The sequence below is a fragment of the Montipora capricornis genome, chromosome 2, assembly GCF_036669925.1.
Source record: "Montipora capricornis isolate CH-2021 chromosome 2, ASM3666992v2, whole genome shotgun sequence".
NCBI lineage: Eukaryota > Metazoa > Cnidaria > Anthozoa > Scleractinia > Acroporidae > Montipora > Montipora capricornis.
In genome coordinates, this window is record NC_090884.1 from 16616354 (window position 1) to 16639288 (window position 22935).

A 22935-nucleotide genomic window follows, 5' to 3' on the forward strand; every position below is an offset into this window, starting at 1 on the left:
TGGCCATGTGTTCTCCAAGGATGGTTTGAGGACAGACCCGGAAAAGGTTAGAGCTATAGTCGAGATGCCAAGACCGACAGACAAGGCTGGTGTCCAAAGGCTGTTGGGGATGGTTAACTATGTCAGTAAGTTTATCCCAAACCTGTCAGACCTTACCACTCCGTTGAGACAGTTACTACATCAGGATGTTCTGTGGCACTGGGAAAAACAGCAGGAAACCAGTTTCCAAGCAATCAAAGAATCGCTTACCCTTGCTCCAGTGTTAGGATATTATGATGCACAGAAAGCGTTAACGTTGCAAGTTGATGCAAGTTCCACCGGTCTTGGTGCTGCATTGATTCAGGGAAACCAACCAGTAGCTTATGCCTCAAAGGCGCTTACACCCACACAGCAAAATTATGCTCAGATTGAAAAAGAACTTTTGGCTGTGGTATTTGGTTGTGCCAAATTTGCAGAGTATATTGTGGGCCGTGATGTTACAGTTGAATCGGATCATAAGCCTTTGGAGGCCATTATGAAAAAGCCTCTACACGTAGCACCCTTGCGCCTGCAACGGATGCTGGTCCAGCTCCAACGCTTCCCAGGAATCACTGTCGTGTACAAGCGTGGGGAAAGCCTACACTTAGCGGATGCTCTATCACGAGCCCATTTAGTAGAGTTCCTGACAAATGCTGAGCAGTTAGACATCAACTTAGTAGAGCATGTTATCTCAGACCAACAGTTGGCCAAGTTCGTTGAAGCAACCAAGGGAGATGAGATCCTGTCCGAACTTCAACGAATAATATTGTCTGGTTGGCCAGATTCCAAAGGTCAAGTCCCCTTCAATGCACAGGAATTCTTGAACTACAGAGATGAATTATCGGTAGCACATGGACTTATCGTAAAGGGGCAAAAGATTGTTGTTCCTAGCAGTTTGAGAGGGAAGATGGTTGAGAAACTTCATGAGGGACACCTTGGAATCAACAAGACAATAGCGAGAGCACGTGAAGTATTATTCTGGCCTGGGATGACAGTGGATCTGACAGAGAAGATTAAGAACTGTCCAGTATGTTTAGAAAATAGACCAAGTCAGCAGCCTGAACCACTGAGGTCACACGAGATCCCACCACTACCCTGGGCTAAGGTTGGCACAGACATCCTACACAAGAATAGTCGAAACTACCTTGTTACTATTGATTATTACTCCAAGTGGCCAGAACTAACCTTACTTCCTTCCATGACCAGCACTGGGGTAATTACTGCACTCAGGTCTCAGTTCGCAAGGTATGGTGTGCCCTCAGTGGTAGTTTCGGACAATGGTCCATGTTACAGTTCTGCAGAGTTTAAAAAGTTTTCGGAGGACTGGGGTTTTCATCATGTCACGTCGAGTCCAGGGTACCCCCAGTCAAATGGTCAGTCGGAGAGAACAGTCCAAACAGTCAAGTCAATGCTTGAGAAAGCTGACGACCCATACAAAGCCCTCCTTTCATATCGGAATACTCCTTTGGATGAAGTCAACTTGTCACCCTCGCAAATGTTAATGGGAAGGCGTTTGAGAACCCAAATTCCAATGACCAGAGAAATGTTAAAGCCCCAACTTTATGATCCTGAAGAAGTCTTGCCTAAGTTAAAAGAAAGGCAAAGAAAGCAGAAGCTGCAGCATGACAAAACAGCGAAGGAACTGCCACCCCTGATGAATGGCGAGTTTGTAAGAGTTCGAGAAGGCAACAAGTGGAAGCCTGCTAAAGTTACGGAGATTCTTCCGTTACCAAGATCCTACAAGGTTGAAACAGAGCGGGGAGAGTACCGAAGAAATCGTCGCCATTTGCTAAGAACTGAAGAGCCCAAGGCATCAGAGTTTGTATGCACAGCCCCATCTGATGAAGGCACAGCGCCATCGGATGAAGACCTAACAGACACTGAAGTTGAGATGTCTGGTGCAGGAGCCCTACATAATCCTAGGTCAACACCAGTCAAAATGTCTATGGCTACTACCACACGGTCCGGTAGGACTAGTACTATGTCAAGTTTTAGCCACAGTGGGAACAGTTTGTAACATGTCACAAAGTCTTGTGTTCAATTTAGAAACAGAAACACTACTCCAGTGGTCATGTTGTCTGAAGATTTGCATTGCCACTGTTTGTAAATTCTGTAATGTTTTCAGTTGTGTTTCCTTTGTTTACTTGTTTTTCTTTCGCTAAAAAAAAAAAGGGAGATGTAACATTAGGTCAGCGGTTGCACCACGCACGTGGTGTGGAGAATAGTGTTGTGTTGTGTTGATCCGCCATCTTGCGTGTGTTGTTCCTTTGTTATAACACTTCATAAAGTAAGCACGTTCAAGTTTCCTGACAACCTAAAACTACGGAAAGAATGGCTCATAAAACTTAGAAGGGAATCGTTTGAACCTACCAAATATTCACGCGTTTGTGCAGACCATTTCACACCATGCAGCTTCAAACAAAATCTGGCAGTAAGGAGTTTGCTTGGTCCGGTTTTCAAGCCTCAAAGACTTGACCTTAAAGATGATTCCATACCAACTATTTTCAACTTCAAAAGCGTGGAATCTGAAGCAAATATATGCCAGAAAAAAAGCCACACCGACGACCATTGTAGTCCGCCGACTAAGCAGTTCCCCATCCATTCGTTCAGCATTTAAATTAATGTTTCTGAGGAATATTTTAAAAAGGCTTCGTCCCTTTCAGAAGAAGTTGACGCATTGACGCTCCAAGGGAAGATCTACACAGCGCTGATTGCTTCCTAAGTAACCCGCATGTTATTTCCAGATGACAGTTTCTTAAGGGCCTACTGACGTGTTTTTTGGATTGCGTTGCTAAGGATGTAATGGTTAAGTAATTTGAGAGAATTAGGGATTATTTTGGTCAGTTTCCAACTTTTGTAAACCAATGGCCCTAAATATGACGTCATCATGTCACGCCCATCGTCCGATGACCAACAAAAGAAAACTCTAAATTTGTTTACGTGCTACACAATTTGGGTATTTAATCAGTGGTTTGATAATTTATTCGTTTTTGCATCCAGCCAACTATGGTGTTTTTTTTTTGTTTTTTTTTGAAAAATGTTCTTTTTAAAGAGATAAATACGGTGGCACGTAAGGGACATGGCATTTCGTGATCAGATTTTCAAACTTGAAATTTTGAGTTTAGAAACTCGAAGTTTCGAGTTTAGAAACTCGAAATTTTGTGTTCACAAACTCGAAATTTCGATGTTGGAAACTGGTCAGTGTAAAATGCACACTGCAGACTAGGGGTAAAATGCAGATTAATGCTATAATTTAACTGTTGTAAAACCCCAACCCTTTAGAAGTGCTAACAATTAAGCCCAAATATTGTTTTGCGCCTCAGTAATTAGGCCTAAGGTTAGCACTTCTGAAGGGTTTGGCCTTTTTCAACAGCTAAATTATAACCTTAGTCTGCATTTTACCCCTTGTCTGCAGTTTGTATTTACTCCGAGCGTCAGTTAAGAAATTCGAAATTTCGAGTTTGTGAACGCAGAATTTCTAGTTTCTAAACTCGAAATTTCGAGTTTCTGAACACAAAATTTCGAGTTTCGAAACTCAAAATTTGGAGTTTTTAAACTCAAAATTTCAAATTTGGGGAAGGAAAACTGATCACGAAATGCCATGTCCCTAAGGGGCCACCGTAGATAAACGATTCTGAAATACCCATAACATTTTCAAAAAAAATGATTTGAAAAACTCAATGCTTATCTTTATTCTGTATTTGGAGATGAAACGTGCCATCTAAAAAAAATAATAATTCAATACGAGAAACCGCCGGAAAGGTAGCTGTGTCTCAAACCGGAAGTCAGTTCATTTACGCATGCGCAGTTGATCTGAGAACAACGTGAGGAATGGCGAGGAAAAACCTTCGATGCAAACAACAATTAGGAGATTGTTATCAAATTTTCCGGGGTCGGTGAGTGGGTTTTCTGTTCAGCTCACAATATGATGACGTCAGTCACCAGAAGTAAAATTTCACGTCCTTAGCAACGCGCGAAAAATCCGTCTGTGGTACCTTAAGGGCCCACAGACGGATTTTTCGCGCGTTGCTAAGGAAGTGAAATGTTACTTCCGGTAACTGACGTCATCATATCATGAGCTGACAAGAAAACCCACTCACAAGCTAAAGTCACCGCACAAACTGTTGTTTCCATCGAAGGTTTTTCCTCGCCCTCGTTCTCAGATCAACTGTGCATGCGTAAACTAACCAACTTCCGGTTTGAGAAAAAAGCTAAATTTCCGGCGGTTTTAAATTGAATTAATGTTTTTTTTACATGGCACGTTTCACCTCCAAATACAGAATATAGCTAAGCATTGATTTTTTCAAAACATCCTTTTTGAAAAAGTTATGGATATTTCAGTATCGTTTATGTCTTTAAAATGAACATTTTTCAAAATAAAAAGAAAACCATGCTTGGCTGGATGCAAAAACGAATACAAATTATCAAACCATCGATTAAATACCCAAATTGCGTACCACGGGGACAAATTTAGAGTTTTCATTTATTGGTCACGTGACTATGGGCGTGGTATGATGACGTCATATTTAGGGTCATTGGCTTACAAAAGTTGGAAACTGACCAAAATAATGCCAAACTCTCTCAAATTACTTAACCATTACATCGTTAGCATCGCACCAGAAAAAATACGTCAGTGGGCCCTTAACAAAGGGAAAGAAATGTGTGCTCGTTTCAGCAGACGCTAGTGGGGGGAGGAACGCGTGACGAATCCCTAAGAGTGTCTGCGTGAGAGGCTATTCTCTTCTCTTCTCAGACATATAGGACGGCATCAGAAGTTTCCAGAACCCTAGAACGTCTATTCTGGCATGGATGGTGGGGTTTCCACACAATCTGGCAATGGAAAAGTCTGAAAAGTATTACCGTATTTACTCGAATAGACGGCGCCCCCGAATAGACGCCGCCCTCAAATAGACGCCGCACTTGAGACTCAAAATATTAATAGACGCCGCCCCCGAATAGACGCTGCGGCGTTTATTTGAGGAAATAATGATTTCTTATAATTATTAAAGAAAAGTCTATTTCAAGTTTAAACCAGCAATGGAAATTTATTTTCTTTTAGAACAACATTTTTTAGTTCAAAGTGACTGTATACTTTTTCGCTCTTGTGTTAACTTCTCTTTCAAAATTTTTGCAACGCGTAATTCTGCTGTTAATGCAGAGAACTTCGCTGGTGCTACAAGGCCGACTTCTCTCTTTCGCTTTCCAGTGACTCGTGCACAAAGTTTGTTTGTTACCGTTACCTAGTAAGAAAGTTACCATACGTAGTACGATATTTAGCAATTACCTCAACTGAATCAAGTGATTTTTGAATAGACGCCGCCCTCGAATAAACGCCGCAGCTGAATCGCGAAAAATGAAATAAACGCCGCGGCGTCTATTCGAGTAAATACGGTAATTCAGGCTTTGTTTTCGTTGCTGCTCAAATAACGTTAAGTAGTAACTGCAATGATCAGCATCTTAACATGATTCTCTCCGCATTTCAAAGAAATAAGGCTCTCGGAAAATAATTTGTGAGTAAAGTGATGACTGACTTTGCCGCAAACACAACATTAAATGTGTTCGCGGTAAACCGCGGAATCCACTGGTATGGTCTAATGGAACAGGAAAACTTTTGCAGTTTAATTAACGAGAAGAAGTTGTCACATTGAAGGAGAAGAAAAAAAGTCGAATTTATTAGCAGCACAGAAGTTCGATTCAACCCAGCACAGCAGTTAATATTTTCGCCAAAGTCAAGAAATGCTACAAACAGAGAACAAGTGAAAGAAGCTGACAACCAAATTGATAAAAGGGTGACAATATCAGGCAAAAGAAAAATATTACAAGAAAAAGAATACAAGTCACAAAGAGAATATAACCAAATTATGTGGCGCTGGAATTAATTAATGAAGAGGACATTACAAGGAATCGCTTCTTCATCCGACTGCACTACTTTCTCAAATTGAAGAACTCATGGTTTTAATACGACTATGTCAAATTTATGACACAGTTTAGGTTTATCACTGTATACATCTCCACAAAAGAATGAGCAAAAAAAAAACCAAACACCTTATTTGATTGCTCAAAGTTAATAACGCTTACAGGAGCCTCCTGCAAAATCGCTTATGAACAGTAGGAAAAAATAATAATTTTTCCAACTACGCTATTAGGGATTCGACTTAGTTTTGTTATTGTGACTTTTTAAAGGTTTTCACTTGGTTTGAATATAAGCAAAACATCGAGGAAGTAGTAATGACAACTAAGCAAATAAAAATATATCAGCAATACATCATGTATGTTATCCGTCATTTCCAACACGCGGGGATATCCCCGCCCCCCATCCCCCAAGAGCCTCGTTTCAGGCCCTTATATTGGTCTCTCAGGCCCCCCAAATGGGATGCCAATTGCGGCCTAAATGAACCGGAAAGCATCTTCATCTAAGTTGCAATTGTGACTAAGATTTACTGGGAACATGATGAAAGAATGACATGCAAATGATGGGACCCAAGTTGATGTCGGCACTTCTCGCTGAGAGTGGAATTTCGTAAAAATAGAACTTATTTTCATCTGTGACCTATGACCTGAGACCTTTTCGTGTACCTGTCAGTTAGTCAACGCAGAAAACAGGAACAAGTTTGAGCGTTTTGAGAAGGTTGAAAGCGCGTGCTCATAGCCGACATTTGTGTGTCATTAATGAGCAATCGTAATGAAGTGATTTAATTTCTCTTTGTAAGTGTCTGTAACTACACGATTTAACATCATCTGGGTGACTCATGACAATTCTTTTCTGTCTTTATGTCAAGAGAATGGGAAACCAATGACAATTCTTTTCTGTTTTTATGTCAAGAGAATGGGAAACCAACTTCACAATCCTAAACCGCATTCAGTCAAAAAGGAAAAACTAGGATCAAGCTGGGTTTTTTTAGCTTAATTATAAAGGAGTAATCAGTTTATTAATTAACTGGCCGGGGAAAACGTTGAAAATATTTAGGAACTTTCTTGAACTGAAACACTTGTTTTTATCCGCAGTTCAACCCCATCTATTAACTATGGTTCAACACGTCAAATATGTGACACCTGTATGCTGGTGATGCTATTTCTGAGGTAGGTGTCTACCTCTCCATTCCCTACTATATTTTGCGTGTGGTTTAGAAACCGTAGCTCTTAAAAAAAAAAAAAGCGGAAATCGTCATCATGGTCGTCACGGGGATTGTTATTGTCATTAGCATTATTGAATCTATGTACAATTACCCTTGTTCACGGGCCTAAGCCCTACTTATTGCCTTGATTTGCCTTTGATTCAGATGTACCATCATAATCCATCATTATAGTGCAGTGCGAAGATCAGTTTCTCAACATATTTTACTAACTGTTCCATACTAGCCCCAAAACATCCAACAATAACTGGGCTTATTTCTATCTTGTACCCAAGTCTTCTTTCACGAACTTCAAAGGAAAGCTGCTGTCTGTGATATATGATACACCTTGTATTGCTAGACTAATTTCATCTCCTTTTGTTTCCTGGCAGCAAGACTTTGATCTCCGCAAGGAATATGCTGTGACCTCGAAAAACGCAAAAAGAAAGTGATTTACTGTCGTTACGTCGAGTTCAAGTTTTAAAGGCAGAAATTTACTATCACTTGGGAGGATCCGAATTTAAGCAGTTTTATTAGTTACGCCATGGCTTGTAATGTGCAGTTGGCTTTGCTCATAACGCTGGGTGAAATCAGTTACTACATGTATGTTTTGACGGAGCATTGTGTCATAATGACAAAATAATTAGTACAGACCGTTAGTGGATGCATAGTTAATAGGGGGGACTGGTTTTGAAGCTCGGCAAACATGAAAGTAGCAAACAAAGATGCCAAGTTTTAGGTTGGAATGTCCACGACCGTGCACAATCTTTTGTTTTGCACTCATACACTATGCATGAATTACGTAACCAACACATTCTTATTGGTTAGTTCCTCAGTGTGGATTAAACAAGTATTGTGTTTTTTGCACGGTCAAGGCCAAAAAAGAGGAGAAAAACACACAACAAAGAAATTTGACGGGTTTCATAACCATTCCCCTCTATTAACTATGGTGGATGCGTAAAGTTTATAAGCCTGAAGACGGGGCAATGTTAAATCACATTTACAATTTCTTACGAGAATATTGTGAACTACGTATTCAACATTTTTGCATCCAGAGTTCTTGTCCTTAGATTATTTTGGTGCTATACATTTAAACGTAGAAAATCAATCGAACAGAACAGTTAAAACAAAAGAAATTTGCATTAAATATGCAGCTCATGATTTATAAGACAATTTTGCTTTTGCTTTGTCTATGACTGTGTTAGCAGTTTCCTATTTGAAGTATAAGTGAAGTTCCCCGAGCTACGAAAAGCTCATGAGTTTTTTTTAGTTTCATGCAAGGCAGCAAAATACAAATCTTGAATGCTCTAGCATTCAAGAGAGTTATGTTGAACCGGCTATGTAAGACAAATTTAATATCCGGCAAACATGATTTTCGTTTTTCATTAATCAAAGAAACTTGTTTGATTTTGGCTAATTCCATGGCTGACTGACTGTCTGACTTAGTAATTTGAAGACAGATACATTTCTATGGTGATGAGCCGGTTTTCATAAGATCAGCTAGATATATTTATAATAAGCAAGAACAGTGGGATGAACTTCTAACTGGCTTGACTCGGTTTAACAACGTTTTAGCTGTTCGGCCGTGTTGCCCGTGCGTCTGTTCAGTAATAGATCACAGATGACGTCAAAATGTGTGTGTCACTGTATAACTGATCTTTGAAACACCATTGAAGTGACTTCAGATGAGCGATGCACGAACGTTTCATAACGAAGATTACCCATATTTCCTGGCCCAAAAAGACAACTGATTTCCCTTCCCCTACTGCGAATGAGGTCTAAGGAATTATTCTGCCTATGGACTTATACTTGATACTTGTTAGCCTTGCACGCAACAAGCCAAGTTGGCGAGAAGAGCAAGGAGACACTCCATGACCCTTATTGAAATCCGCGTGCATCTAATTAGGGTCAAACCTGGACATATCTACAAGGAGTACTTGGAATTTAGAAACAGGAAGCGAAGAAAATTCCAATTTCTACCAGTTGCTGAAACTGCGTGGTCAAGGCAACCCTGAAATTATGGACTGGTTGATGTGCAAAGGCGATAAATACTCCTCTCCAGACATTCAAAATGAAAAATTGGAGATTATGGGTCTACCTATGTTGTGCAAAATTTCCAAGGAGATACAGAACGCTGCTTTCTTTACCATCATGGCAGGCGAGACAGCGGACATTTCCAACAAAGAACAATTAGTTGTGTGCATTCGCTGGGTTGACGAAAACTTGGTACATGAAGACTTCAAAGGCATGTATCCCATGGAGAGGGAGAGAGCAACCTTACAAAACATCGCAGCAGTTCCAACTAGCATGTCTCAACGTATTGAAAACGCAAGCGGTCAATGTTACGATGGTGTGTCCACCATGGCTGGGGAAATAAATAGCGTCGCACCACTAATGAAGGCCTTGAATAACATCCCGGATCTCAAGTTCAGCTAAACCAAAAATGGCCCACAAAGGGTACGCATGTCCATTGCTATGGACATGCGCTGAACTTGGCTGTTGCTAACGCAATTAAATCAGTAAAGTGAGACTCTTGAGACTGAAATGGAAATCGCGTGTCTAGATCTGCAGACAGATACCAGATGATTTAACTTGTGACACACGGAGCATTCTTTTCCAAACGCGGGGCACTTTTTTCTTTGCGTGTTTCTTTCCGTAATATCTGCATTTGCGACGCTTTTTCTCATTGGAAGCATTCTTCTCTACTTTTTGCCTAAGAGACTTGCCTCTTTTGTTCTTTTTCTGTTCAACTGTGTTGATCGCATCCGCAGATTCAATCGCCTTTTTGTTTGTTCCTTTGACAGCTCGCTGACACGACAAGCACGTAAGCATTTATCAAAATCTACATAGGTCAGGCGATTTTAATAGCTCCTTTGGAAGTAATACGAATTCCACAGCTAATTCTATCACGTACAAGGGAATCTCGTAGTAGACCGAAATTACAAGTTGAGGCTAAGAACTTTAAATCTGTCACCTTCACCTTCTTCTTGAGCCCCCCTTCAGGGGAACCCAACGACCAATTTGTTGTAAAATGTATTATTATACCCCAGTTAATGAAAATAAATGTTATTAAGGCATTTTCAGGTGTTTTTCAGTGTTTCTGGGAAAACATTATCTGTTCCTTTTTCCCAGCAAGACACACAAGAAATTTCCCAGCCAGCTAGATAAAATTGGTTGGTTTCCCAGCCAGCTGATCAAATTTATTTCCCAGCCAGGAATTCCGCGCGCTTTCAAAATCCTCGATCCAAAACGACCGAACAAAAGCGACAAAACCGGGACAAAACAGTTTTTTTCCGCAAGCGCAATCACTCTGACCAGCCGTGGTATGTTTGTGACTATTCTCTGGGAGAGGAAAGGGGTTCTTTTTTTTTTTTTTTTTAAGTCGCTCTCAGTCTTCCGAGTTTCTACAGCCAGCTCGGGTTGAAATGCTAGAAAAAGTCAGTAATTCCCAGGCAAAACCTCTATCAATGACAAAATTTCCCAGCCAGCTCATCAAAACACCTGTATTTTTGCCAGCCAGTAAGATTCCTCTGGGGAACAGATAATGTGAGGAACAGATTCGTTGGGTGCCCCTGCCCCTTGCAAAGAAGCTATATCTTTTTTCTTATTTTCCCTGGGGGGGGGGGGGGGGGGACTCCCATATAAAAAGGACGGGGGCGCTCGTCGTACCTTTTAGGGGTTAAAAAAGCGGTTTTGGTACCTCTTAGTCACTGTAAGGTAGCCTCAAATGTGCACAGCGGGAGCTTCAGTGGTACCTTTTAGGGTATTGGGCTGAAAAAGTATGACAGGAGACATTCGACAATTCACTATTTTTTAATTTTGCCTAATTAAAACCCATAATTTGGTACCTCTTAGGGGTGCAAAAAATTCACATCACGCCCATGACACTAGTCTCCTTCGCAGCTGCTCGTGCCGGAGTCACGCAAGGAGACTACCATAAGACAGGATCTCTTTTCAAAATTTGCGACGAGCACCATGTAACGAGAACCCCCTCCCCCCCCCCCCGCCCGGGTTTCTTTTCTTCTTCCGCTTTCCACTTTGTTGTTACAAAGAGATGTGTTTGAGCGAGATGGCGGCCGCTAAGTTGATTCTCTATTTGGCGATTTTTTTAACTGGGAACGAAAAGGCTCGAGGTAAGGTCAAACGCGTTTATTCTGTTTAAAATAATTGTAAACGCGGGGTTATAAATGAGAAATAAAGCGAGCCTCAACAAAGCGACAGGGCAGAATTATTAACCCTGCGAACATGCTTGTTCGCATGTAGAATCTTCTAGTAATGCTATATTTATACTAGAGTATCTAATTGATGATAATGATGCGGTATATTTCGTTGAAAGTAACAATCGAGAGATTTTACAATTGCAAAGTTTGCATTTATGTCACTCTATAGAGACAAATGAAATTTAGCAAAAATGTCTCTCTAAACATAATTATTACAGAAGCGAAGGACTTTGCAGTTAGTTAACTGCGAAATGTTCGTCTTAATATTAGAAATCAAAATATTTTGAAAAATATACAGAGATGTTTCATTGCAAATTTTCATAATTTCTCTGTAGACATAATTTATTACAAAATCTTTACTTATATTAATTCCCTGAGGGAACGGACGGTCAGTGCATGAGGAGCTTAAGCCGACTCAGGAATTCTCGGCTGAACGTCACCTGACGGTGTAGATATCCATCAACAAAGGCTAAAAACATAACACAAAAGGTGTTTTGTATTCAGAAAAGTGTTAAAGCATTCAGGATCGATCAGATTGTACTGTGAACTTACGTTAAGCAGAAAAAAGTAGTTAATTTTTTATTGAATGACCCTATTTAGGGGCGAGATGAATTTTGTGGGGAACACAAATCTATTTCAGTTCGTTTGCGCGTATCGACAGTGGCGGTTAGTGCTGGGACACGGAACCATTTTTCGTTCTATAGGATTTTTGGATTAACTCTCTCACCCGGGGAAAAATGGTACAGGTCGCCGTCGTCTCTCGCCGACCAGCACTTCTTCGACGCTCCTCGCCGCTGGTGAGCGAGAAGACCTCTGGCATCCAGGGTAAAATGTTAGCCAATTTGTCGAAGGAAAGTTTTTTCAGCTCTTTCGAAGAGAGATTTGTCGCCTTCAAGTCGGTAATTTTTTGCGGGAAAACGGTGATAACGTTCCAAAATTCGGCGGGTCTAATCTGCAGATCGCAGGTCGCAGGTCGCAGGTCACAGGTTGCAGGTCACATGTTGCAGTCATTGTTTCACCAATACAGAAAGTATCCTAACCATTCTTAATAGCTAACGTTAGGTCTAATAACGTTTGTTTAGGCCTAATTAGGCCTAAGGTTAGCTTTTAAGAATGTTTAGGATACTTTCTGTATTGGTGAAACAATGACCTGCTACCTGTGACCTCGACCTGCGACCTGCAGATTAGACTCACCGTCCGAAATTCTGGTAAAAACGTGCACGAAGCTTACGGAATAACTTTGGTTGGCCTCTGTGGGGGGATTAATTGAGCAGTCTTCGTCTGAATGTCATGGATTTCTGTATTCATGTTTTCAAACGAGTTATGAAGGCAGTAAACAATGTTGACGTCGCGGAATTCGGTGCTGGAAGCCTTCCCGGTATACAGGTTCACGCTCAAACGTTGAGGTAAAATAATTGCTGTTAGGTTCAATTTCATGATATCAGGATATCATGATAGCACCTAGGAAATTGATAAGTCTGTGATTAATATTGAATGTGCCTCCCTGTGACATGCTGGGAAATCAATTAGCCCGGAATGAAATTTTACACAGCTACATTCTTGGGCATTCTAAATTTCCAAGTTCCTCAGTTATCGAGTTCCGTAAGTATAAAACTTAAAAATGGTTTGCTTTAAAATCAGAAAAGAACCAATTCACCGTTGCTGTTGAGAAAAATGTATGCCAGGCAAAACAAGTTGCATCTCGGTAGCCTAAAAGCTACATCACTAACGTTTCATGTTTAACCGGAGAATTATGTTCCAAGGTGTAATAGCTGTTGAGTTTTATTCCTCAGTTATCGAGTTCCATGGGTATAAAACTTAAAACTGGTTTGCTTTAAAATCAGAAAAGAACCAATTCACCGTTGCTGTTGAGAAAAGTGTATGCCAGGCAAAACAAGTTATATCTCGGTAGCCTGAAAGTTAAGAAATAATTTGCCTGTGTTTAAATTAACAAATACACCAATACATCACTAACGTTTCATGTTTAACCGGAGAATTAGGGAAGCAGATGTTCGAAGGTGTAATAGCTGTTGAGTTTTATTCCTCAGTTATCGAGTTCCATAAGTATAAAACTTAAAAATGGATTGCTTTAAAATCAGAAAAGAACCAATTCACTGTTGCTGTTGAGAAAAGTGTATGCCAGGCAAAACAAGTTGCATCTCGGTAGCCTGAAAGTTAAGATATAATTTGCCTGTGTTTAAATTAATTTGAAATAAAGAGAATAAAGAAATAATTTTCCATTTTTTAATTGCATGATGCTGGCCGTTGTAAACCGTGTTTTAGAAAATATTTCAGATTGATTTACTGTGCCTCTGGACTATTTTGACACATCACTCAAAATTAATTTAAAGTAATTTGAGTTATTTGTCGTCGTTAAAACTTTATGACGAAGTCGGCCCAACAAATGTGTCGAGATTAACACCTCTCTCTCCCTTTGTCTCTCGCTCTGCCTTTTTGGTTTGAGTCTTGTTACAACTCCAACTGAGATTTTGGTAATTTGTTTTTACCTAAACAGAGGGGACTGACCCAAGTTAAGCTCCTCATGAAACGCAAACTGCAGACTGCAGACTGAGGGTAAAGTGCAGAATGCAGCTTGCAGACCGGGGGTAAAATGCAGCCTGAGGGTAAAATAAATATTAATAATAAAAAACGAGTCATAAGGATACATTAAAGAGTGTTTGAAAGACACATCCGAACAGATGAGAAATTTTTAGGGGATAAAAATATGCCTATATCTACCGTTTAAATACTAAAATACGTTTAATAATTCTAATTTTATTTTATCCTTAGGATTCGTTTTTCATCAATAATATTTTATTTTACCTGCAGTCTGCATTTTACCCTCAGTCTGCATTTTACCCCTGGTCTGCAGTCTGCGTTTTACACTGACTGCTTTTAAACAGGGCATCTGACAGGATGCAGCGATGCAGATCCGCATAATCCCTAAAATCCACATCCTCCGCATGATTACGATATTTTTGTGACGATATCGTAGTATAGTCGTACGTGACCCGAAAAATGCGTGGAAACTGCTCACAAATTTTAATCTCACGAACGAAATGGCGTGTTTTCTTCAATAAAATAGTCAATCTCTTTGGCTTTTATGTTTGTAAGGATGGTTAGCAGCTGCTTTATCACTAATATCAGGCATTTCTTCAGTTTTATGCGGAAAATTGTCACGATATCGTAGTATAGTCGTACGTGATCCATTGGCCATGTAACCAGACGTTGATTGTCAATCAACGTCTGGTTACATGGCCAATGGATCACGTACGACTATACTACGATATCGTGACAATTTTCCGCATAAAACTGAAGAAATGCCTCGGGGGGGGGAAGAGGGAGGGGGGGGGAGGAGGAAGGGGAGGGGAGCTCGTCGTAAAAAAGCGGTTTTGGTACCTCCTAGTCACTGGAAGGTAGCCTCAAAAGGTCCACAGCGGGAGCTTTAGTGGTACCTTTTAGGGTGTTGGGCTTTAAAATTATGACAGGAGACATTTGACAATTAACTATTTTTTAATTTTGTCTAATTAAAACCCATAATTTGGTACCTCTTAGGGGTGAAAAAAAATTCACATCACGCCCATAAGACAGGATCTCTTTTCAAAATTTTCGACGAGCACCCCCGTCCTTTTTATATGGGAGTTCCCCCCCCCCCCCCTCCCCCCCCTTTCGGGATTCTTTTCATTTTCCGCTTTCCACTTTCTTCGTACAAAGAGATGTGTTTTAGCGAGATTGCAGCCGCTTCGCTGTTTCTCTCTTTGGCTTTTTTTTTAACTGTGAACGAAAAGGCTCGAGGTTCGGTCAACCGCGTTTATTCTGTTTAAAATAATTGTAAATGCGGGGTTATAAATGAGAAATAAAGCTAGCTTCAACAAAGCGACGGGGACAGAATTATTAACGCTGCGAACATGCTTGTTCGCATGTAGAATCTTCCAGTAATGCTATATTTATACTAGAGTATCTAATTGATAATAATGCTGCGGTTTATTTCGTTGAAAGTAACAACCACAGCAACGTTGTATTGAAGTCAGTAGGACTTATTTTAGTTTGCTGAGGGAACGGACGGTCAGTGTCAAACGCAAACTGCATACTGCAGACTGAGGGTAAAGTGCAGAATGCAGCTTGCAGACCGGGGGTAAAATGCAGGCTGAGGGTAAAATAAATATTAATAATAAAAAACGAGTCATAAGGATAAATTAAAGAGTGTTTGAAAGATGCTATATTTATACTAGAGTATCTAATTGATAATAATGCTGCGGTTTATTTCGTTGAAAGTAACAACCACAGCAACGTTGAGCGAGATGGCAGCCGCTAAGCTGATTCTCTATTTGGCGCCTTTTTTAACTGGGAACGAAAAGAGTGTTTGAAAGACAATCCTGTTTTACATGTGTCAACAACTAACATTATCATGACTGCAGGTCGCTGCACCTTTTAGGGACTGCTGTGAAGAGTCCATGGAAAAATTATGCGATCGTTGAAATCATCTGACTTTCAGCTAGGAAATCCGAACAGATGAGAAATTTTTAGGGGATAAAAATATGCCTATATCTACCGTTTAAATACTAAAATACGTTTAATAATTCTATGTCTAAGTGGTTTTGAACTTTATTCTCGTTGGGTGCTCCTGAAAAGCCACGTTATCTCTGTCTTTGTTAGTTGGTATTACATAAGTACCCATACGTGCCAAAATAAATTGAGTTATTGGGTAATATTACTCGGTGACTTTGTTCGGTGCAGCAAAATGGACAGTAGAGTTACGGGGTGGTTATTTTTTTGCCTAAAGGCAACTCACTTAACAAAACTATACTTTTTCCAACAACAACAAGGATTCAAAGAGCTTTAATTATTACAGAGTTCGATGAAAATCCTGATTTATAACATGCGGTGGGGCAACCAAAGCGATGGAAGCTGTGTTGGGGTTTCAGTGTGAAAGTACAAACGGGTACGAACACTCTTTATTTTATCTTTAGGACTCATTTTTCATAATTAATATTTTATTTTACCTGCAGTCTGCATTTTACCCCTGGTCTGCAGTCTGCATTTTACCCTCAGTCTGCATTTTAGCCCTGGTCTGCAGTCTGCGTTTTACACTGACTGCTTTTAAACGGGGCATCTGACAGGATGCAGCGATGCAGATCCGCATAATCCCTAAAATCCACATCTTCCGCATGATTACGATATTTTTGTGACGATATCGTAGTATAGTCGTACGTGACCCGTTGGCCATGTAACCAGACGTTGATTGACATATCAAACTACGGCTATTGGTTAGATATGTCAATCAACGTCTGGTTGCATGGCCAACTGGTCACGTACGACTATACTACGATATAGTGGTCGCCGGTGGCTCAGTTGGTTGAGCACCGGGCTGTCACGCGGGAGGTCGCGAGTTCAATTCCGGCCGGACCAACACTCAGGGTCTTTAAATAACTGAGGAGAAAGTGCTGCCTTTGTAACTACATCTGCAAATGGTTAGGCTTTCAAGTCTTCTCGGATAAGGACGATAAGCCGGAGGTCCCGTCTCACAACCCTTCAATGTTAATAATCCTGTGGGACGTAAAAGAACCCACACACTTGTCGCTAAGAGTAGGGCACGTAGTTCCCGGTGTTCTGGTCTGTCTTCTGTTGTGTATCATGGTTGGGAGGGTAAAAAAAAGGGGCCATGTAAAATGCCGAAAAGGGTATCATGCCGAAAAGGGTACAGACGCATAAATTATGCTATTATGCAACACTCACGTCATCGGATCAGCTTTGCGAGAGAAACGTGAGTAAGTTGTCATGACCTTTGGGCTGTGAATGATATCGCTATATTTTGTACAATGCGTATTGCAAAGAAAGAACATGATTTTAGCACATCGAGCGAGCTGTCCTGTTAGTGAAAAGACTAAAGCATAAGTGGAAGAAATTGAAACAATTTTTGATTCTATTTGTATCGCCTTGGTGTGTGGAAAAAAAATTAACGTGTCTGGATGCCCTGCATACGGAATTGGAACTGTTTACTTTTTGGCCAACGTTGTTCATTAATTTTGATAATTGAAAAAGGAATACAAATCTGGGTAGTATTTCCACAAAGCTAGATACCTAGTAGTCCTAAATATATTTAGTGATAGCCCTCGTTTGAATGATTACCTGTAAGCATGATACAGTATGAAAAAAGGAGCGCTCGTTGAGAGACCCTTTTTAATAGTACTCTGTCAGTACCACGCTGAGCCAGAATTTTGTAAACAGTCGAGAACCTTGTGTGCACGGGCTCGAAAAAATCGTTCCCTGCACTGAATAGCTTTGTGTTTTTAAAGGAAGATATGTTTTTCTAAGAGCAACGAATTAAGATATTTGTTGAAAATTATCTTTCTTACAGTTGGTTGTCGAGTGTTTTGAACTAAAATATATACCAGCGACCAGATCAAAAAGATCTTAGCGGCTTAATTAAAAGGAAAACGCAATTAGGATACTAGTCAGAGTCAAGGAAAACAACGCAATGTCATAAATAGCTTATTCGAGCAGGTTAAGAAAGAGGCAGCCAAAGGCTGTTGTGGACCTACTTACAAAGAATTTTGAATACAAAGGGAGGCAAATAAGGCAAGCTTAAAAATACTTAAAGTAGACAAAATGTTCACAATTCATTCGTGTAAGTTAAGCTCGAAATAATTTTAAAGATAGGTTTATTCCTGGGATTTCTTTGTAATAATGGCAACTTCTCTATAAACTGAAAAGGGCCCGAAAAGAACTCATAACTCGTAACTTTATTTATACTCGAGTCAATATTGGAGCTTGTTAGGCTGCTAGCATATACAGCTAATGTGTCGAGTGAGAATTAAAAGTATTTGAGTCAAAAATCGGCTAAAGAATGAGCGGAAAATTTACACATTAGCTGTCGGGAACATTTTAATTTGAAGGACTATTCTGACAATCCTTCCTTTACTTACTTTCACTTCGTATCCAGTATTATTTTCGAAGACTCCTAATGTTGCGCAAAACTTAACGTTTTCGTGGGAAATTATTGTGTAACCTTGCAACGTTGAATAAGTGAAGGTGAAACTATTTCTTTTGCCCTTTAAAAGAAGCGGGTTGAAATACAGCTGGTGCGGTTCATTTACATAACCTTCCCATGATTGTAGCTCTTTACTTCGTTATATTGTGGAGGACGTGGTTTCCTCCCCTCTCAGCAGAACGGCCAGCATGTCGTTTGCCAACGCCATCGCAAGGCCACGGGACGTCAGCAAAGGAAATGAATTTTTTAGACTCGATAAAACACGTGCTGCGAGTTTTTTGAACGCCTTAAAAACATTCCACAAAGAACGTGTCCCTCTGGACTCAAAACAATGGTTTAAATGGGCCATTTCCGAGTTCCTGTTAGTCTCGGTTTCGAAGTGAGTCTTCGTGCTCAGCTATTGTAAGGGAAATGAGTTTGATTTGCATAAGAATACGCAACGCATTTAGATTTGAATGGTTGTGCACAAGGACTCGCTTTGAAACTGAGGCATACAGCAACTCGGAAATGGGCTAGTGCGAGAGGTGAATATTAGCATACAAGAAAAACAAGCTATGCCTCATTAGTATTCTTTATATTAAGAATACTAACGCGATCACGGCGCGCGTACTATCTATTGACTCCATCTCCAACAGTGTTCGTTATTTGGGTTCCTGATTTGACTCCAACATGTTCACGTTGCCAAGAGATGTATCAAGGCTTTGTGTGGGTTGTATAAAATCCGCCAAAGTAGAAAATTCCTCAGACCTGAGTGAACGCACAACTGCCTTATTTCACATCCATTTGCCTTCTAGATGTATTTCGTGTACAGTTTAAGGTGGCTCAAACCAGTTTCAACACTTTCAAGAGACCTTGTTATTAGAAGGATTGATAAAGCAACACTTTATCATTAACAGCAATGTTGTGGTACCATGTAAAACATTAATTAATGCTGAAAAAGATGCAGTCATTCTTGTAACGTAACAAGTTACCATGGTAACAGGAAAGCCTTGCCAAAAAAAACACCCTATTTTTGTCTTTAGTTGCTCATATCTGAAAAACGGACTCGGTGACCCCAATTTTTCATTGCACAAAAGTGACCAGCAGGCCAAGATGAAACTCTCTGCAAAAGTTTAAAAAATTCTGTGGAGCGGATTCAGAGCTATCTTAAACTTTCAATTATTTAAGGTGGCTCTGAATCTGCTCCACAGAATTTTTTCAACTTTACTCAAAGTTTCATTCTGGCATGCTGGTTACATATCACAAGTAAAAAATGGGGGTCGCTCATTTCGTTTTTGAGATATGAGCAGCTAACGCCAAAATAAGGGGTGATTTGCAGGGCCTTCCTGTTGCCAAGGTAACTTTTTACGTCACAAAAATGACCGAATCTTTTTCAGCAATAACTGGTGTTTGACATGGTGCCATAACATTGCTGTGAAGTGATGAAATGTTGTAGTGTCAGTCCTTCTAATAAGAACGTTTCCGTCAATTGTTGAAACTAGTTTGAGCCACCTTAAAGTCCTTTTTTCAGTCTATTAACAATCAAGCTTAATCAATCGATCAAGCAATCATTGATTTGATATATTTAAGCGCTCCGGTTACTACATTCCATTTTAGCTTATCGCCTACCGTCTTTTCCTATCGGGGTTTTCTTTTTGTGCCGAGATTTTGATCCCGGACGAATGTTACTCTTCATTAATCAAGGTTAAAAACACACCTTTTTAAGTTTGGATATCGTTTGTTATGAAGTTATTTTTCATCAGTTCAATTCGCTCTGATGTATTAATTTTGATTATTGTGAATACGCGCGGCCATATAACAAACTGCCCTAAACGCGCCTTTTTGCGAGCCAGACGGTAAATGCGCAGGGCTGCAAATTCATTTGCCGCCCTGATTCTGATTGGCTGTAGACTATTAGTTTTTAGATATAAATTATCTTTTTGCTTATTGTTAACAGTCTTTTTAAAAATAGATCATATCTGAGTTTTATTGTAACGAAAAATAAATTTTCTTTGACTCTTCATTAGCTGATCATATTGTAGCAACAACTTTCCATATCATAGTTTCATGTTACATGTCTGTCAAAAAAACAATGAATTTGTACGATTTGGCCTTTATTATTGATAACAATGATGAACACACTAATTTTGTCGGGCATATAGCTTATTTTTGCCCCTAGTAGCATCATTTACACGGCCTCGCTCCGCAGAAATGATGCTACTCGGGAAACAAATAAACTATTTGCCCTCCAAAAGTCATGTGGTTGCCCTATTATCTACTGTAAAGCACTTTATAAAACTCATTAATAATTCATAATGGGGAAAAAAAACAGGAATGTTTTACTAATCAATATCTATATATGATCTGGTACAGATTTCTCTGCCGCTCATATTGTACATATTACTTAGAGTATTGTATAATTTTAGTGCTATATAAATTGAGATATTGTTAGAGCGGTTTTCAATTGAGTGTCGAAAGTAATTAGCGAATTGCTTTGGTTTTGCATTACTTCACTCAGTGATTGGTTCAAAGTTCTCGTGTCACTTTTTTAACCAATCAGAAGTGAAACCAAAACCAATCATAGTCTCATTTGAGGTTACTTCTTTCTCTTGTTGTTCTAAAACTGTCCTTAGGATACGCACTGTTCCCAACATGGTAGTTTTTCGCACTGCACCGATATTTACATCAACCAGGAACCCATGACCCGGAGCCTACAACTCTACTGTGTTGGTGTCACGGCGTTTACACAGACCGATTTATTTTTAGATTGAATTTCCCGCTAATGAGAATCCCAGAGGAGCCCGATGACCAATTACAAGAAATTAAGCTGACGTCATAGGGTCACCGAACCGGAACTGCCTTTGTTTTTTCCGGAAAAGATAGTCTAAAAATAGATCGATCTGTAAAAATGCCGTTACATAGGCGCAGTATGGGAGCTGTAGGCTCCAGGTCATGGGTTCCTGCATCAACTTGTAACTTTTCCAACCAGGCGCGTAGGAAGGGGGGTTCGAGGAGTTCGAACGAACCCCCTTTGGTGGTCAATAATGGAGGACTGAAAACACAAACTGTTGGTTTTCAGCTTTTAGCAAATAGTGGAGGAATGTAAAACAAACTTTGAGCGTTGCAGCTTTTAAATTACCCTGCAAGAAAACGCTAAAAGTATCGGGAAAGTATTAAATTGTTAGGAGAATGGGTACAAGTGAAATTCGTTTAGTGTATAAAGCCGGTATGTACGTATGAAGGTATCAAGTTAACAAAACGTCGGAAATGTTGTTGTTATGACTAAAAATACCTGTTATTTTATACCTCATCGAGTTTGAAACATTGACTAGCACAATGCTGAACACAGCATTTCCGGGCCGGGCATGCCCCCAGACCCCCCTAGAGGCTCGCGCCTCCGGCGCTCGTATTTAAAAGCCCCCCCTTAATAAATATTCCTGTCAATACGAACACCCCTCCAAAAACCTCAGCTACGCGCCTGCCAACCATGTTTTAAACTTTTTTGTCAAAGAGCCAAGTGCACCAATCACAACCGGAACCACATTGACCGATCTCATCTGCCGGATCCTGCCAATTTCTCTTTTCAGGTCCTGATATTTCTCTACTTTTTCAATTTCCATCTCGCTACATCTAACATTTAACATTTACACGCCTTGGAGTTTTCGCAATGTCTGCAAGGGACTGCCGCATCAATTAACCCAACAAAGATTTGAAAGAATGTGACAGACCTGTACGGTCTCCCTTTTGTAGGTTTGTGGTTACAGATAAGTCAGATACCTTCAATTCACAGTTTTGCTTTAACGATCATGTCCTTGTGAGAATTACCTCTCTTGTATGATATTACAGGAGGTTCTTGAATAGGCTTTGACAGCAATGACTGGTTTTGAAAAAAACTGCAGTTGAGCGCCACTATTGCTTGAAGATTTGACAATGCTAACTTGTATGTTCTGACAAATGGTGGAATTTTCTCCGTGGCTTGTTCTTTAAGTGCCGACTCTCTTCTAGTGCTGATCTAGCACCCTTTTCGGCACGCCTTAAAAAATACTTTAATTTGTTCACTTTTTCTATAATTCCAATTACTTTGAATTGTGTTACATCAGTGCTGCCCTCGTACCATTTTCGGCACGCCTTAAATTACGCTCTCGTTTATCTACCTTTCCTATAATTCCATTTACTTTGAGTTGTGTTACATCAGTGCTAGTCTCGTACCCTTTTCGGCACACCTTAAATTACGCTCTCGTTTGTCCACCTTTTCTATAATTCCCTTTACTTTGAGATGTGTTACATCACTGAAACTCTCGTACTCTTTTCGGCGCGCCTTAAATCACGCTCTCGTTTGTCCACCTTTTCTATAATTCCCTTTACTTTGAGATGTGTTACATCACTGAAACTCTCGTACTCTTTTCGGCACGCCTTAAATTACGCTCTCGTTTGTCCACCTTTTCTATAATTCCCTTTACTTTGAGATGTCTTACATCACTGCAACTCTCGTACCCGTTTCGGCACGCCTTAAATTGCGCTCTCGTTTGTCCACCTTTTCTACAATTCCCTTTACTATGAAATGTGTTACATCACTGCAACTCTCGTACCCTTTTCGGCACGCCTTAAATTAAAA

General features: G+C 40.1%; 2 protein-coding genes across 3 annotated transcripts in view; both read left to right on the forward strand.

Moving 5' to 3' along the window:
• LOC138038974 (neural cell adhesion molecule L1-like) overlaps positions 1–8303 on the forward strand; it is a 45708-nt gene extending 37405 nt beyond the window's left edge. For both annotated transcript variants that reach the window (XM_068885093.1, XM_068885092.1), the window contains exons 7-8: positions 7024–7098; positions 7523–8303. In XM_068885093.1, coding sequence (XP_068741194.1) covers positions 7024–7098; positions 7523–7556 — 109 coding nt within the window. In that variant the 3' untranslated portion in view covers positions 7557–8303. The remainder of the gene's footprint in view (positions 1–7023; positions 7099–7522) is intronic.
• A 2865-nt stretch (positions 8304–11168) lies between these two features.
• Positions 11169–22935, forward strand: part of LOC138038975 (uncharacterized) — a 101092-nt gene continuing 89325 nt past the window's right edge. Inside the window, exon 1 of the mRNA XM_068885096.1 lies at positions 11169–11263. Within this exon, the coding sequence (XP_068741197.1) occupies positions 11185–11263 (79 nt within the window). The 5' untranslated portion in view covers positions 11169–11184. The remainder of the gene's footprint in view (positions 11264–22935) is intronic.